Here is an 18232-nt window from a genome sequence, read left to right as displayed (position 1 = left end):
TTTAAGTATTAGATAATTTATTTATCATTCAACCGATGCAAAACATTGACTCCAGATTAAATAGATTTTATTTCGTAGGTTACATACACATCCTCTTTATTAACTTCAAATTTAGATGAAGCCTCGTTCAATATACTAAATACACATGTAAATGTACTTGGGTAGTTTATGTTGAGTCCACCATACGTCTGACACATACTCAGTACCTTGGATCTGATAATTTTGGTGAAACATTTACAAATAAACGTGCATGCACTTATGGTTTGTATGCACCCTTTCACTTAAATAATTCGAAACAAAAACTAACTTCGAAAAAAAAAAATTAGACTTGGAATTCATCAATTATTTCCTAGGTCAGTTTTGCTCCACAATTTACATTGACACAAATCTTAATATGAAAGTAATAAATATATTTATCCGAGCCTCTTCGGGTTTTTTTTTTCGTCTTTTTGCATGAAATATTAAAATTTCGTTATTTTAAGTATCTGTTGTATGGTTGTTTATTGTCCAATCCATGGTTAAAAAGCCCATTACTCCATTCATTCGCTATATTTTCTATATTTAAACAAATTCACTGATTTTCTTTCAATAATATAGTAAGAGGAAACCAGAAAATTTAATTAAAAATATTTATACTCTGGCGAAAATTGACGCATGATCAAAAGAGAAATTCCAAGGGTGTTCGAAGCATGGTGAAATCCCCGTAGATATCGATAACAAAATAGTTCTGTTGAGTTAATAATTTTGAATGAACATATCCTATTTGCTTCATCAAATATATCTTTCAAATGAAACATTTTAGCAAGTTTTGCTGTGTGATTTTGTCACTTAACAGGATAAATATGCCTGAATACTTTACAGTTCTCTCTCTCTCTCTCTCCTCTCTCTCTCTCCCTCTCTCTCTCTCGCTCTCACGCAAACACAATTGACAAGTTTCTATGTTTTTATCTATCTAAAGAATATATATCTATCTATATATCTATTCATCTATCTATCTTCCTTTCTACTGTTTATCATCTGTCTTGCGCATGTGCATAAGCTCGTTGTCAAGGACGTAAGCCTGGCCTTAACTTAGTCCGATACTAGTGTTTATGGCCAGGCGTACGCCTCTTAGTGAAACGCAGTTTACGCCGGACTAAATTTTGGCGTACGCCCTTAGGCCTAACTTAAAGGAAGTGAACATGAAAAAAATAATTGTTGCTTAATAAATTATAAAAGCCTTTTGAAACTTAAAAATGAGGTCTGTTACCTATTTATTTATTTCTATCAAGAGATTTTATCAATTTAACACTCTCAGTGAAAGGTTTATGGAGGTAATCCATTAATCCCCAGCATGCATCTGTTCTCTGACGTAGATAAGCCACATTGCTGCTGGTGACTGGGTCAATGTTGGAACTAGGCCAGTGTTTATGTACAGAGTTGATAAAAGTTGAGGAGAAAAATTATGCCTTAATGTGAAGAAAAATTTTGTGTACTGTCATGAGAAGACACGGATTTAGTACATTTCTATAAATGAACCTCAGATAACTATTTATGATTTGTACAAAAAATGAATATAGATAAATTAATTTGTGAAATATAAGACCATCACATTCCAGATGTTTGTATGGAGATGCATGTGTCAGTCAGTGTTTACATAAATAAAATGCTGTTTTTAGATTTCAATTTAAATTAATATCAAATTGTAATTCCATTTTCCATGTGGGGTTTCTTACCGTTACTTTTTATTTAAATGCCCTGGAAATTTTTCTAATTTGTTTTTTTTTATACATAAGATCTTGATGATATGTACGCTGTTTCTGTTTATGCTGTCAGAAGAATAACAGGACTAAGACACTTTTTAAAAGTCAGGATGCTGTGCAATGCACCTTGTGTGCTCATTTATGTAGCACACATAATGTTCAAACTCATAAACAAGAAATTCCCGAGTGCAAGAAAAAATAGGTCACAATAACACTGATCCACATTCCATTCTAGTTACATGTCACATTAACTGCTGGTGGGAATGCATCATTCTGAGATCCAAAATCTTCCTCCATAAACACTGTTTAAAATGACAACTCTTTTCATTCCTTTCAAGTTTCCATTCACATTTTGATGATGGCATTTTATCCCTGTTACTACACGTGTGTAAAAATGCAATGTGTCTCACTGACGGCAGCATCAGTGCTGCCCTCTCTTAGATGCTTAGAGATAACCCAGCAGGGAGGTAATGATTTTAACAATATGGCAGCGCTCATGGATTGCAAGAATTAGTTATTCTAAGTGGTATATCTTTTTACTGAGGAAAGCTCTGTCTAAACGGTTTTCAGATATCATTATACACATCAAACAGACAAATTTGAGCCCTTGATAATTTTTTCATGTTCACTTCCTTTAAGTTTCGTCGTATATTACGCCTTTTAATGAAACGGGCCCCTGGTTTTGGCGATATAATCATGTTTTTAGTTCATGAAAATCGCCTTGTTTTGACGTACCGTCATAAAATGAAAAACTGCAGGGATGTCGAGGACTCATAAGCAGATTAAAGTTTTCTAATATTACCAAATATCGTTCCGATATGCTTGAATATGTTGTAGAGAAAGCTGAAGCGCAAACTTCAGAATAAGGAGCTGCCTTTTGATCAATGCCTATACTCGTTATTGGAATTGTATAAAGATTGCTGACGTAACCATTCGCGTTGCAGTTGTCATCTTTCCCGCCATTGCCTGCAGCAAATACATATACAACACCTTTTCCATTTCGTCCCTGAATTGAATTAAAAAAAACATGATTAATTCTTTAAAAGAAAAGCAGTACCCATTCGTTGACTATTTGTTCTATACCTATTATGAGTTTTTCATATAATCATATTGAACGTTTAATAATAACAACAATTATTACATTATTATTTTCGGAAGATGGTTTATAAAGTTGAAATAGCTAATAACCTTTAGATGTGCATTTTTTCTCTTTTTATATGGTTGTAAAAAATATGATTTGAAAAAGATCTCAATAATTCAATGGTGTTAAACAAATCAAAGACTATTTGCAGTAGAGATCTTATCAAATGAAGATCAGTTATATTTATAATTTTTAATCGTAAAAAGAGAAAATGACATCAACAATAAAAATACAGTCAACATAAGTTACATCTGAATTTTACCATATTTCAATAATGTGTTTTATTCCCTAATTGAAATCATTTCCCCGTGCTAAAATTTTGTTCAGACTCACATTTATTAGATATATAAAACGCGAAAAAGTAATATAATCAGTTTCCTAGATACTAAGCGGATTATTGCAAAAAAATAAAAAAAATTAAGTTTTTTCTCTCGAAAATATAGATACATTGAGATCACGAACGGGGTTACGACCACAGACTTCCATATAGTTACAATCATAATTAAAACATTTCAAGGGTAAAATATTAATAAACTATGGTAATACTTTAGCTACTTTTATACACTTTCATGGTAAATATATATAACAATTGATTTAAATATACATGTATATGAAATATAATCAGAGAAGAGATTTCTTTGGTGATACACTTGGGCAATGGAGGTAGCACGCATTGCGTCGAAAATTAACATAACTCAATTTTTCTGCATTTTAAGCCACCTTCAGACCTGCATGATTCACCCAAAACATCATTTCCTTATTTGTTAGTTTAGTTGTAGGTTGATCTGTTTCATAATTGCATGTATTTAAAGTTATATTGATGTTAAAATTTTTTTAGACTTACCAAAGTTACACCATCAACTAATGCACTCTCGATAACACGTCCCAATCTATGATATAGCGATCCATCTTTGGGTCCCCAGCTGTTTGAATATATATCTACCCTACTTAAATGATAACTGAGGGCTTTTGCTTCGGTAATGCCGGTGATTGGTACGTCCGAGCCAATTAATCTTACACCTACAAAGGATTACGCAGAGTTAAATCAAACCATAACTTTGCTGGCGTTTTACATGCCAGAGAAATTTGTATTTGGTTCATGTACCTATAATTGTAGAAGCGTGAGCAACTCCAACTATACACACGTCATTATTTGCTTCTGCTGCAATTAGTCCGGTAACTTCTGTACCATGGCTTTTGCGAATGACATAGAAAATAAGCTTTAAACACCATTTCAGCCTTTATTAACTCTCCTACTCTCACTTCTTTCCATATGCTTGTTTTGTCCAATTACAAAATACCTAAAGTTTTATATTTACCTTTTTAGGAAGTTTTTAACAATAATGGACATGTTTGAAAATATGAATTTGAAAGGCTATTAATAACTCTAAAATGAAAATACTTTTTAACTTATCTTCAATCATAAAAATTAAACTATATGTACATATACCTGTCAGTGATTCTATCTGGAGTGATATCTGAATCTTGATCTATGAAGTCATAACTGTGATAGGTATCCTGAAAAAGAAATAATGATAAAGTATTTTATTTAAGATTTTTAAAAATTTAAGATTTTTTGTAATGTAGAAAGTGATATTTAAATCATTTCAATATTTCTTACAATATTTTTTCTGAGATCTGGATGGTCGACTTGGATGCCATCGTCGAGAACAGCAATGGTAATTCCAGAGCCATTCAATCCGTGTCTCCAAGCCTCCGCTACTCTTGTGTTTGGAAAGACATCTTCGTTCTTTTGATGGATTAAAAAGATATATGCTTTTGTTTGATGAGTTCAAAATAATATAGTCCTCTCATCTTTTAGGTTTCAAAATAGCAGTGATTTTCAGATGATTATTTTTTTTTATTTGAACTCAAGATAAGCAAATAAACATCATATTACAGTACCAGGTTCCACATATTTGACCATTGAGGGTCATTTGTTCTTAGATGATAAATGTGGAAATATTGCCTTTCTAAACTTTTGATCTACAAAAAAAATAACCAATTATTACATGTAACTTTAAGATTTGCTCGGTCTAATCTTTGTTTTCAGAAATGCCTCACATATATTTTATAACCTACGAATGTTAAAATACGGAAAAATCAAATAGCTAAGTAAACCTAAGTATATGCTGAGTCTAAATCGTTTAATTTTGGACTTACAAAACGTAGAAATTCATGTGCATTGGAAAATCATGTGAATGGTTTTCTCCTTCATTAATATTTATATTCAACCAAAATTGAATTCTATATCGCCTTGCATCTTTACCAATATAGAAACTAAAACAAATAACCAATCACCAAAAAATATTGTACACTATTTCCGGTTATATTCGCGGTCATCTAATGCTCGCTTTGGCGATTAATTTACATCGCAAATCATTTAATACGCAGAAAATTAATCCAGGACCTCCATTATTGTCTATCAGATACTTTCAAATAGCAAGAATGACAGACGTAACTTAAAAATGTTATACATATTCCATACTTCGGCAAATTTTGTGACATGCACGCGAAAGACCTGTTATTTATGCGGCAACATTTAGAAAAATAACATATCTAATCTATAATATTTTCTCGAAGATTTTTGGGCAATACAAAATATGATAAGTGTACCTTATCCCTTAAATACTCGACAGGAAAGTAAATAGCCTGTTGTTAAGACAATAAGTAGTTTGACTAGATCCGACGGTGATACATCTGATGCCTTTCAGAGTTATGTGAGCTATGTACATGTAAGGAAGGCCTGGAAAGTTGCGATTAGGGTAAATGCTTTGTGATTTGGGTGATTTTCCATCGTCCTGATTGTAGCAACGCATTTACGAATCAAGTTATTATTATGGGGTCAACATATAATCTTTCATATGTATTATTCAAAACTTCATTTCTATGGCCATACATGTATAAACTAATACTTCATACATAAAAATTTCAAATAGTTTTACTTTATACTTGTTCTTTTTCAAATTCATTTTGGGTATTCTGAATCAGTTTTTACAATCTATTTCAAAACTAAGGCAACAGTCGTGTTGTTTAGTATCAACAAAAAAAAAAAAAAGAAGAAGAGAAAAAAAGAACTAGAGCGGAGCTCGTTGCAAAGCAACGAGTAGGTCTTCCTTCGAAGCTGCGTGAGTTGAAATAGAGTGAATACAATTGTCAATGTAATGAAAATAGACTTGTAAAGCCGCGTCATTCGTTATTCCATGCATTGATATAATTTTAATCTTGAAAGATATGTTTTCTTTAACATAAAAGCTGGTAACTTACTTTTCTACATTATCTTTTAAGCGCGTATTTCAACGATTAGTTTGAATAACATGTATTGTATATAATAACAGGCATTGCAGTAGTTTTCCAAGTTAGTTATCCCAAGTCTCCCCTAGATTATACATTTTGGCCGATATAGCGATGCGTTTAGTGACGACACTATTTAAGGTCTTCCGCTGGGATCGGAAGACCTTACTATTATTCTGAAAAATGTTTTTTTTTAGACGCCAACTTTGATCCTTAATATCTCGCTCGTTTGTTCACCGATTGTTTTGAAATTTTCAGGTCTGATAACATGCCGCGCTATGTTGTCGTTGCATATTTTAGTTGATGAAAATCCTCATCCGGTTTTGAGTAATTCCCCTTTTAGTTAAATTTAACAACCTCTTTTGTCCGGTGGGTTTAACAATGACTTGCAGAGTCTCAAAGATGGGCTGGTTTGAAAGCTGATACAGTGAATTTGTGCAAGACATACTTTATTTGTTATTCAAATGCAAATAAAAAGAGTAGTATATATGTTGAAACGAAGGTTAGAAAAAAATGCAAAAAAATCGCATATTTTCCGTTTTAGTTTTCTACCTGATAATAATTTGTTATAAGATGTATTTTTAAAGTTCTTGGTTTTACCGAGACCTCTCATTCGGTATACAGAAAAAGGGGCTGGTCCCTATAATTAGGGTGTTAGAGGCGTCCAAAGTTTTTTTTGTCAATAACTTGTAAAAGAATAACAACTTCTAATGCATTATTGAAGCAAAGTTGTAAAGAAATTAAAACCAAATTCTTCCGTACTATTCAATTTGATGTTTTCGTAATTTATAGTCAGTATTTGCAGAAACAATTGTTGTCAGTTCGGTCCATTTTTGTGGGTGTGTGCACGTGTAGGAGGTTATGAAAGGGCTTCTTGTAATGCACTAACTATTACATGCAGCGCGTAAAGATGATTCCACATAAAATTCCCAAATGTTTTTATTAGGGTTTTCCGTTTTCAACGGAAAACCCTTTTGTTATTCTACGGTTTCTTTTTCTTTATTAGGGTTTTCCGTTTTCAACGGAAAACCCTTCTGTTATTCTACGGTTTCTTTTTCTTTATTATTATACTTTTTTTTCTTTTTGTGACTTTTTTGGAGCGTTATTTCTCAAAAACTATTCAATCGATTTACACCAAATTTTTAGGAGTTATAAAGCATCAATGTCGCTACTGATTGTTTAAATTTCAAATTATTACGTCACTTCCGGTTTCAGATATGGAGGAATTTGTACATTTTTAAGAGTAATTTTGTCCACGCATCTCCTCTGAAACTAATCATGATAAAAGCTTGAAATTTGCAGGGATTGTAGATGAATGTCTGTAGATTTCCCTCCATGCTTCCAATTGGGAAAAATGCGCAAGGCCTAGAAGCTCGCCTGAACCTGAAAATTAGCACCAATTTTTTTCACAAAATTTTCGCACATTTTCCGCAATTTCTTTTAACGTATAAATATTTTGTTAAAACATGTAATGCAAAAGCTGTTTCAATTTGCACGGGCTTTTATTTGATATCAAGAAAAAGGGGCTGGCCCCTCAAATTAGGGGCCAAGAGGGCTCTAAAGTCTTTTTGCAATAACTTTTTACTGAACAATAATTTGTTATCAATTATAAAAGCAAAAATGTTTATTGTACAGCTGTTTATCTATACAGTGCCATACTTAAGTCATATATTACGTAATTAGGGGTTTCAAGGGGCCAGAAGTTCAAAACTTTGATCATTAATATATGAAAAAGGAGAAATATTTTGAAAAGCAATGTAGAACAAAAGTTGTTCAAAATAATGTTTTGTACAATATGCTACCTTAAATGTTTTTGTTTATGGCCCCATTTAGGAGTTAAAGGGCCGGCCCCTAAAACACATTTGTACATATATCTCAAGAACGGTAAACATTTTGTGAACACTTGTTAAACAAAATATGTTTATATTTACAAGACCTTTCATTTGATGTCAAGAAAAAGGGGCTGGCCCCTCAAATTAGGGGTCAAGAGGGCTCTAATGTCTTCTTACAATAACTCTTTACTGAACAATATTTTGTTATTAATTATAGAAGCAAAAATGTTCATTGTACAGCTGTTCATCCATACATTACCATACCTCAGTCATATATTACGTAATTAGGGGTTTCAAGGGGCCAGAACTCAAAACTCTGATCATTCATAACTGAAAAAGGAGAAATATTTTTATAAGCAATGTAGAACAAAAGTTCTTCAAAATAATGTTATTAACAATATGATACCAAAAATTTTATTGTTAGTGGCCCCGGTAAGGGGTTAAAGGGTCGGCTCCTAAAACGCATTTGTACAGATATCTCGAGAACGGTTTACAATTCATGAACACTTGTAGAACAAAATATGTTTATATTAGCGAGACCTTTTATTTGATAGCCAGAAAAAGGGGCTGACCCCTCAAATTAGGGGCCAGAAGGGCTACTTAGTCTTTTCATAATAACTCTTTTCTGACCAATAATTTGATATTAATAAAAAAAAGCAGCAATAAAGCTTTTATTAAGCTTAATTTAAAACCGAAACCCGTTTTAAAATCGGACGATGCATTACAGAGATATCGGGGTTTAAAAATTGATTTTTCCGGAAATTTTGATTCCACGTCCTTGGTTTAAAAAATAGCGTAATGTTTATAGTAAAATTACCTCGTACCAAAAATAATTGTTAAGTCGTACTTGAACACATTCGGATTTTTTTTGTTAAGTCGTTCATGTAATCGGAAAGGTGTTTGTTAAGTCGTACTTAAAATCATTCGTATTTTGTTAAGTCGTACCAGGAATAATTCGATTTTTTTCATATTTTATATTTTAGTTACTCTTGCTATTGGTTTAAGAGCTCTGCTTCTTCCAGGAATTTCCAGCTTTACTTCCGACATTAACGGAAGACCCACTCGTTGCTTTGCAACGAGGTTTGCTCTAGTTATTATACTTTTTTTTCTTTTTCTGACTTTTTTGGAGCGTTATTTCTCAGAAACTATTCAACCGATTTACACCAAATTTTTAGGAAATATAAAGCATCAATGTCGCTACTGATTATTAAAATTTCAAATGATTACGTCACTTCCGGTTTCAGATATGGACGATATTGTAAATTTTTAAGGGTCATTTTGTCCACGCATCTCCTCTGAAACTAATCATGATAAAAGCTTGAAATTTGCAGGGATTGTAGATGAATGTCTGTAGATTTCCCTCCATGCTTCCAATTGCGGAAAATGTGCAAGGCCTAGAAGCTCGCCTGAACCTGAAAATTAGCACCATATTTTTTCACAAAATTTTCGCACATTTTCCGTAATATCTTTTGACGTATAAATATTTTGTTAAAACATGTAATGTAAAAGCTGTTTCATTTTGCACGGGCTTTTATTTGATATCAAGAAAAAGGGGCTGGCCCCTCAAATTAGGGGCCAAGAGGGCTCTAAAGTCTATTTGCAATAACTTTTTAGTGAACAATAATTTGTTATCAATTATAGAAGCAAAAATGTTCATTGTACAGCTGTTTATCTATACAGTGCCATACTTAAGTCATATATTACGTAATAAGGGGTTTCAAGGGGCCAGAAGTTCAAAACTTTGATCATTAATATCTGAAAAAGGAGAAATATTTTGAAAAGTAATGTAGAACAAAAGTTATTCAAAATAACGTTTTGTACAATATGCTACCTTAAATGTTTTTGTTTATGACCCCATTTAGGAGTTAAAGGGTCGGCCCCTAAAACACATTTGTACAGATATCTCAAGAACGGTAAACATTTTGTGAACACTTGTTAAACAAAATATGTTTATATTTACAAGACCTTTCATTTGATGTCAAGAAAAAGGGGCTGGCTCCTCAAATTAGGGGTCAAGAGGGCTCTAATGTCTTCTTACAATAACTCTTTACTGAACAATATTTTGTTATTAATTATAGAAGCAAAAATGTTTATTGTACAGCTTTTAATCTATACATTACCATACCTAAGTCATATATTACGTCATTAGGGGTTTCAAGGGGCCAGAACTCAAAACTCTGATCATTAATATCTGAAAAAGGAGAACTTTTTTTAAAAGCAATGTAGAACAAAAGTTCTTCAAAATAATGTTCTTAGCAATATGATACCAAAAATTTTGTTGTTAGTGGCCCCGGTAAGGGGTTAAAGGGTCGGCCCCTAAAATGCATTTGTACAGATATCTCGAGAACGGTTTACAATTCATGAACACTTGTAGAACAAAATATGTTTATATTAGCGAGACTTTTTATTTGATATCAAGAAAAAGGGGCTGACCCCTCAAATGCATTACAGAGATATCGGGGTTTAAAAATTATCTTTTTCCGGAAATTTTGATTCCGCGTCCTTGGTTTAAAAAATAGCGTTATGTTTAAAGTAAGATTAACTCGTACCAAAAATAATTGTTAAGTCGTACTTCAACACATTCGGATTTTTTTTGTTAAGTCGTTCTTGAAATCGGAAAGGTGTTTGTTAAGTCGTACTAAAAATCATTCGTATTTTGTTAAGTCGTACCAGGAATAATTCGATTTTTTTCATCTTTTATATTTAAGTTACTCTTGTTATTGGTTTAAGAGCTCTGCTTCTTACAGGAACTTCCAGCTTTACTTCCGACATTAACGGAAGACCCTACTCGTTGCTTTGCAACGAGCTTTGCTCTAGTTCATATGTACATTTTCATTTCATAAAGATGAACCTCTTTTACCTTATTTTTCTTGTTTGTTCATAACTGTGTACCTTTCTATATACAGATGCATTACGAGACTCAGGTAACCGATCGATAGTACAGTCGCTAGCTGTATTCAGGCCTTCGCCCAGACGACAGTGCATGTGCTTGTAGAGCTGGACGTACACATGTTGAACGCCCCACTGTTTTACTGTAACGGAGACATTTTGAATTGTTTCAGTACTGGGAGATGTGTTAATAAAATGGTTCCAATGCATGGTAATTAAACTCAATTACAGATAATATTATCATCGTGGAGATGATTTAAAAAGTGAACTTAATATTCGTTTACGATAATATTTGAATCCAAAGCCGCTTATTTTTAGTTATGATTATTAAGGATATTAATTATGACTTGCCCCGCGTCTCGTGTTTTTTATTTGCAAAACATCTACAAACGAAAATACCAAACAACCTTCAGCAGCAATTTATAAATCATTTATGACAAAAACAATTCTAAATTCCAAAAATTTATAATTGTACTCGCTTTTTCCCATGGAAAAAAGTTGCATGGAAAATTTTTGGTTCAATGTTCATCAAATACGCTGTAGCCTTAGCAATCGAAAATAATTAACAAACTGTATATTGATAGATTGACACATTAACAAACAGCCAGACCCGCAATGTTTAATTTTTTTAATTAGAATTACAAATTCTATAAAATGTAGAACCAATGACTGAATTCTTTATCGTTTTCCATCTGGGTTATTTTGAATCACGTGTGTACGCTATGTGTACATATGAATTAATAGCCTTATAGATAAACACTTTAAGTGTTTAATTTTTAAAAGAAATTGTGTACATGCAAAGCAATGCACTACCAGGGCAATTAAATTCGAACAATGTATATGGTGAGGGTCGGACTGATTCTGGTTCTGCTTGTTTTACAAATAGCGAATGTAAGACAAAGTATTGGGGTGTTTTTGTTAAACAAAGATAAGTACTACTTTCTTAAAAGCTTGCATTACTAAATAAAGTATTTCATTGGAAGCATTATTAGTTACCTTAGCTGCATACATGTAGCTCTCGGTCTGGATCCCGGAAAAATTGACTACCATCCGAAATTTTTCATACAAGGGCTACAGACTTGCACCTAGCATTACTTTTAAAAGTACATTTTAGAATTTGCCTCTGTTCATTAAAAGACGCACAGATTCAAGTGGTAATATGTTGTTTGATATGGGATTTATGACGTATATTTATATTGTTTTCATTAAAATTATTTCATTATATCATGTTTGTGGGTGGAATGAAAACAGTTTCACATGTTATATGACACAAAGATTTACAATATTCAAGGTTTTCCATAATACAGTCATTTTTAATCGGTTGACGTGTGAGCAATGTGTATTATAAATTTAAGACAAATGAAATCGTCCAGCAGATAGAGAAAACAAAACCCCATGGCAATTTAGTTCTTCCAGTTAACTTTCCAGACTGCATGTTATAATAAATTAATTATTTTTTTGTTTATAATAATTCAACATCAATAATAAATTAACAATGAATGTACACTCTAGTACGTTAGTACACAATCTTGTTGCGATGAATCCCCCCCCCCCCGGTCATGATACCTATTTCTAAATCAGGATTACTCATGTGCTTGCATGTGGCAGAAGACAAGCTGAAACTTAACTATTAAATGAACTATGATTTAGCGATATCATCTCTTTGGAAATGTATTTCTTCTTAGTAAGTACGTGTACATGTAGTAACTGATACATGTAATTGTGAAAACTATAGAGGAGTGCATGCATGATCTGCGCATAATAACTGCGTGATACAATATTTCTTTTTTTCCAATGATAGTAAGAAAATATATGTCTGAAGTTGTAGTTTTAGATATACTAAGCCCCCCCCCCCCCCCCGAATTAGATTTGGAAGATTTTGGAAAATTCAAAAATTCCCTTTTTTTTGTCTTGTCAAGCTTTGTTGGATGAGTTTGCCCCCCCCCCCCCCTTACACACACACACACACACACACACACACACACACACACACACACACACACACACACACACACACACACACACACACACACACACACACACATTCAAAAACGATACTACATGCCTAGAAATTACTCATATTCTTTATTCCCCTTTTTAATAAACAAAACAAACCAACAAACAAAACTGATCCAGATAATTATAATTACATGTATCATAACTTAACCTCAAAAACAAACTTCACATTCATCCTTCACCCACAATATTGCCTTTTCGATATTTGTCATCGTTTTAGATCCGTGTAACAATCTATTAAGTAGGTGCTTGCACGACGAAGAACCCCTCGCTGTTCTACGTTTTCATTAACGCATATAAAGAAAAAATATATTTTGATTTATTCTTGAATTTCTTTTGATGTAAAAAAAGAGAAGAGATTATTAGTTATCAGTCTCTGTTTATGCCTGTTTGTTAGCGGTTAATCTAAGTTCATTTTGTATATCCTTTTGTAATTAAAAAAATTCGATGTAAATCTTTTTTCCATGCAATATTTCGGATAAAGCAATGAAGAGTTGCTTCTTGAAATTCTATAAGACCATAAAATTGTAAAATGCTAGCGCTGAAAATTGTGCCCGATTTCTTCTTTTTTTTAAGGTAAACCTTTATTGATTAAAAAAAACTGATTTTTTGAGACAAAACAAATTGACATAATCAATAAGAGTTTGACAATCTCTAACTGCAGGTCTGTAGCTCTTAGTTTGAAAAAGAATCGGATGGACGACCTAGGACCCAGATCGTTCATCCGAATTTTTTGAATATTGCCATTTCTTTTGAACGCGGACGCAATACTCACTGAGACTAAAAGGTTCGTATCTTAAGTTTTAACTGCTTTGACAGGTAATATTGACATTCCGATAATTTTGAAAATGAATAATTAAAAAAAAATGGTTAAAATTACAGTAAAATTACCGGCATCGGTCTTCTCCATGCGCGGATCTAGATGGGAAGGGGAAGGGTTCGAGACCCCCCCCCCCCCGCAAAATTTCTTTCAATTACGTGTGCATTATAAACTTACCAAAAATATGCCTCGGACATCCCTTGGCAAACTCATATAACCTTAAGACCCTCAACCCCCACCTCGGAAAAATTTTCTGATCCGTGCATGCTCCCCCTCCTCGAAAAACAAAATTATTCTTCAAAACTCCCTGTAAAATTTCCAGGATCTCCGCATATATACTAAAATATTCATTGGTGCTTGCGTTCGATAAAAATGTGTGTAAAATGTTTGCCAATGCTCTTTACATCTTCATACCGGCCATAACCACAGTCCCACTGTGTGAATAAAATACGTCGAATCAAACTATAGACAACGTGTTAAGATCTGTATTTGCTTATAAACATGTAGTAAAGTACTTCGTTTCTTTAACTCAGTGTTTATACATCTAATATGGTACCATGGTCAGCTATCAATTTTTTGTATCACGTCACAAGTATGACGCAGCTACGACGGAAGACCTAATCATTTCTTGCAACAAACTCGTCTATAGATGATGTTACAGTTTAACAGGTCGAATCACGGGTTGCAGCTTATTAATGAAGCGTTTTATTGTCCGATTTGATGTCCGGCCTACTCTTACGCGATATTGATATTTCATTCCCTAATGCGAGCTATGACGTTTACTTTGCATCAAGAGTGCAAAAATTAATCAAATCGCCGCAAATTTGACCAAGGGTTGTTCTTTCAATAATCACTTTTTGTGTTTTATGGTGTAAAGATGGATGTTTTAAACAGGTTCCCAAATTTGTTTATCAGCATCGTGCTTTAAAGATTAAATTCAATCATTTTTTTACAATAACGCATCAATTTAATTTGTGGCATTATTTATTTTGTGGAGCTTAAATCAAAGAATTCACAATAGGTATTACAGAAATTACATTTTATAGAACATAAATCGATCAATGGCACATTTTATTTTACAACTGACATGTGCCTTCAAAACATACTAGTACACAAAAGTTTTTACGGTGCAAACTAGTACAATTATAGACCGATTCCATGATTAATCTTTTCTTGTAACTCAGTCTTTAGGAACATTATTTTACCTCACAATTCATCAATTACTATTAATGTTGACGCTTTATTTTCTGCAGACTCTCTAAAACACGCTAACCGATGAAGGAATGTTAAATTCACAATCAGATCGAGTCGCCATTTTACAGTTTTATACTTTTTTATTTTACGTAGCTGGTGACGATTTTTCAAAGGTTTTAGTACATATTTATTGGAAGTAAATGAGTGCAGATAGATCATAAAAAGTCAAGTTTGTGCCTGAGAGCAACAACTTACATTTATTGACCATGTGTATTCAAAACTACATCGATCAGAAATTCAAGCAAAGCCGATACCAGTTTATTATAGCTACCATGAGGCTATTTCAATTAATATTTCACAAAGAAGCTAATACGCTAAAAACGATATTTGGCGAAATGAGAGATAATCGGGTATCCATTTTCCATTGGTTATATTGATTTTTTTGAATTGCGACCAATGTTGTTACAACTTACAAATAGATATCCACCAGAGAAATTGGATAGTTGTGTTTTTCGATGAATCGAGCTGACAAAATTTATGTATGAAAAGTCTTTGCTTCGTTTTTGTTGGGTTGATTTAAACTGTGCTTTCCAAAAAAAAACAAGTTTTCAGATTCTGCTTTCCTGGAGAAAAAACTCGGTTTAAATCAAAAACTATTTCAGATGTTGTAAGTCCTTGCACTTTGTGTGCAGTACAAGCCCATGCTAATCAAAGGGGAAACTGATGTCTGATGAAAGTTTTATTTTTTGCTGTTTTTAATTCTTCTTTAATTCTATGAATCTGAACGACAAAACTTTCATCTTTTATTATTCCGCTTTTTTTGCCAACAATTTGGTCGTCAAACAAGACATTGATTGATTTAATGTCTCCATTTGATTCTTTTTTTAAATTCAGTGATTGCTCCAATAACTTACAAATTTATCTGATACATTTATATTTCAAATTAACATGACTCTTGCATTAACAGATAATACTTGCAAGCTGGACAAACCATCTCTTTTGCTTTGTGCAAACGGTTTTTACCTTAAAGACATTTTTCCACTTGTTTTGTCCCTTTCAAAACCTTTTGCCAATATATCTCGTAAATCTATGTAAAAACCCTTAATCATCTTTAAATTATGTTCATTCAACTCATCGTTTGTTGCAAACACTTGTAAAGCATTTTCTTTTCCTACTCGAATACATAGTTTCAGGATATGCAAAACGTGTTATCCTAATGTCCTGGTTTAAAGTTCTAATACGTAGCGAATTGAAGTTTTTTGCAAAGGCTAGATCTTCTCTTTGACGCATTATTTCATCTAATTCTACAAGTTTGAAATACTCATTCCAAAAGTCACAAGGATAGGTAGCATTTTCTTCGTACAATATTTCATCTTTACTTTGCTTCACAGGTGGCAGTTGATAAAAGTCCCCAACGGCAAGAACTGATACACTACCAAAAGGACACTTATTTCTTTTAATTTGTATCAGCCTTTCATGTATATAATACAAATGTTTCTTGTAAACCATGGATACTTCATCTATGACAAGTATTTCCAAATTTTCCAACTTAGCACATAGTGGACTTTGCTCTATCAGTGGTTCATATGGAATTGGCATGTACTTGTTCAAAGAAAACGGATGGTGGATTGTGCAACCACCTATATTGAATGCAGCTGTTCCTATAAATGCTGTCAACAATAATGTAGTTTCTACAATTTGTTTCACATGCTCTAATTTGTTAGATCCTTCTAAACAAACATAACTACTTTCGTAAAATGTTTGATACATGTCGAACCCTGGCGGCTTTAAATGTACTACTTGCCCTGAGGTAGATACAACTGAATAAGAGATTGATAATGTTTTTAGAGTTCTTTTTTGTATTGAACCTCGGATACCTAATAACAGCTGGATCATTTGTACATCTTTTTTTAACAAATCCTTTGTTATTCTGCAACATATAAACACCCTCGCGTTGTTTTTGGGGAATTTGTGACGTTGACAGAACTCTGTATTCAGAACAGAATGTAGCAAAACACATATTTGGAAAAGGTTCACAAACGGGTCTTTGTTGATAGTGATCAACAATGGTCGTCATCCAAATGTCATCGTCATCGTACTGGTTCTCTGAATCACTGTCTTTCATTTCAGGGATCTGTGTTTTGTTTCTAGTCAATACAGAGAGAGGTTTGCTCAACCTTGTCGGGTTTTCTCCTACTGGAACGAATACCACTTTTCTCGAGCATTCTCTCATTCTCAGATTGCAAATTCGAAAAACAGCCTCCTGAGCACTGAACTCCCGATTAGATAAATATGCCGATCCAATTTTTTTCATAGTTTCCTTTGCATTCATGTTTCCTTCAGAAGCTTCTATCTCTGTCTGTTTCAAAAGCATGCACATTTCTCTCTCAGCTTTTGATATATAGGAAACAACATAGACAATACAACTGAAAGGATCAAAAACAAACTGTATGTCCATATTGGCATCCCAGTATTTAATTAGATATGGATTATACTTCTTTGGGGGTTCTCTTAAGGACAATAGTTTGTTTCGCCGTCATCATCTGAAACGCTTCTTCATAGAGCGTGTGTGATTTTAAGATCTTTGAAAATGTCTGTTGTTGTTTTATCAACATCAAAATCATCGGCTTGAATTTTTTTCCAAAAATTCTGTAAAACAGTCCTTGCCTCTGATCTTTGTAGCTTTATTTTATCATCTGCAACATCGACTTCAGCTTTTGATGTTTCCTCAGTTGGTGATGAAATGAATGTTTTGCTTGATGGCGTTCTGGAGAAATTAAATCGACATTCTTTACCACCTTTTCTACAAGACTTAAAATGGTTTTTACTGTGTTGCTGGACTTTGAGAACTGCATTGTGCAACTTTAAATCTTCCTCTTCGCTTGGAATGGAGCATGTTATATATTTGTCAATGAAATCACACACTGTCTGCTTTCCATCTTGCACTAAATTTGGGGCGTTTTGAACCCAGAACATACAATGCACATGTGGTGAACCCCTGTGCTAAAATTCTACTCGGTAAAAGTAGTCCTGAATTTTCCAGTAGGTTTTACGCTCAATTTACCATCAGATCTGTGTAAAATTTTAAGATATGATTTGTTTAGCTATTAACTATTATTTCGTAAAGAAAAAAATATGTATAACTTATCTTTTCAAATTGGGTATTTTTCTAAATTTGTAATTAGAGCTCTTCAACTACCCCAGCTGCTAGGTTAAAGGAAAAAAAATGAACAAATTAATGATTTTATTATTACTATGCTTGCATATTGCTGATATGTAGAGCTAGGTAGCTACTACGATTCTG

General features: G+C 33.1%; 1 protein-coding gene across 1 annotated transcript in view; it reads right to left on the bottom strand.

Annotated features, from left to right (window-relative positions):
- LOC128184696 (furin-like protease kpc-1) overlaps nt 1–18232 on the bottom strand; it is a 35232-nt gene that overhangs the window by 12092 nt on the left and 4908 nt on the right. The window contains exons 3-8 of the mRNA XM_052854266.1: nt 4789–4869; nt 4505–4633; nt 4334–4401; nt 3989–4077; nt 3728–3903; nt 2545–2748 (exon numbers count right to left, since the gene is read on the bottom strand). Coding sequence (XP_052710226.1) covers nt 2545–2748; nt 3728–3903; nt 3989–4077; nt 4334–4401; nt 4505–4633; nt 4789–4869 — 747 coding nt within the window. The remainder of the gene's footprint in view (nt 1–2544; nt 2749–3727; nt 3904–3988; nt 4078–4333; nt 4402–4504; nt 4634–4788; nt 4870–18232) is intronic.

This window comes from Crassostrea angulata, chromosome 5 (assembly GCF_025612915.1).
Source record: "Crassostrea angulata isolate pt1a10 chromosome 5, ASM2561291v2, whole genome shotgun sequence".
Taxonomy (NCBI): Eukaryota; Metazoa; Mollusca; class Bivalvia; order Ostreida; family Ostreidae; genus Magallana; species Magallana angulata.
The sequence above is the reverse complement of the archived record's forward strand: the minus strand, read 5'-3'. Positions and strand labels throughout refer to the sequence as shown.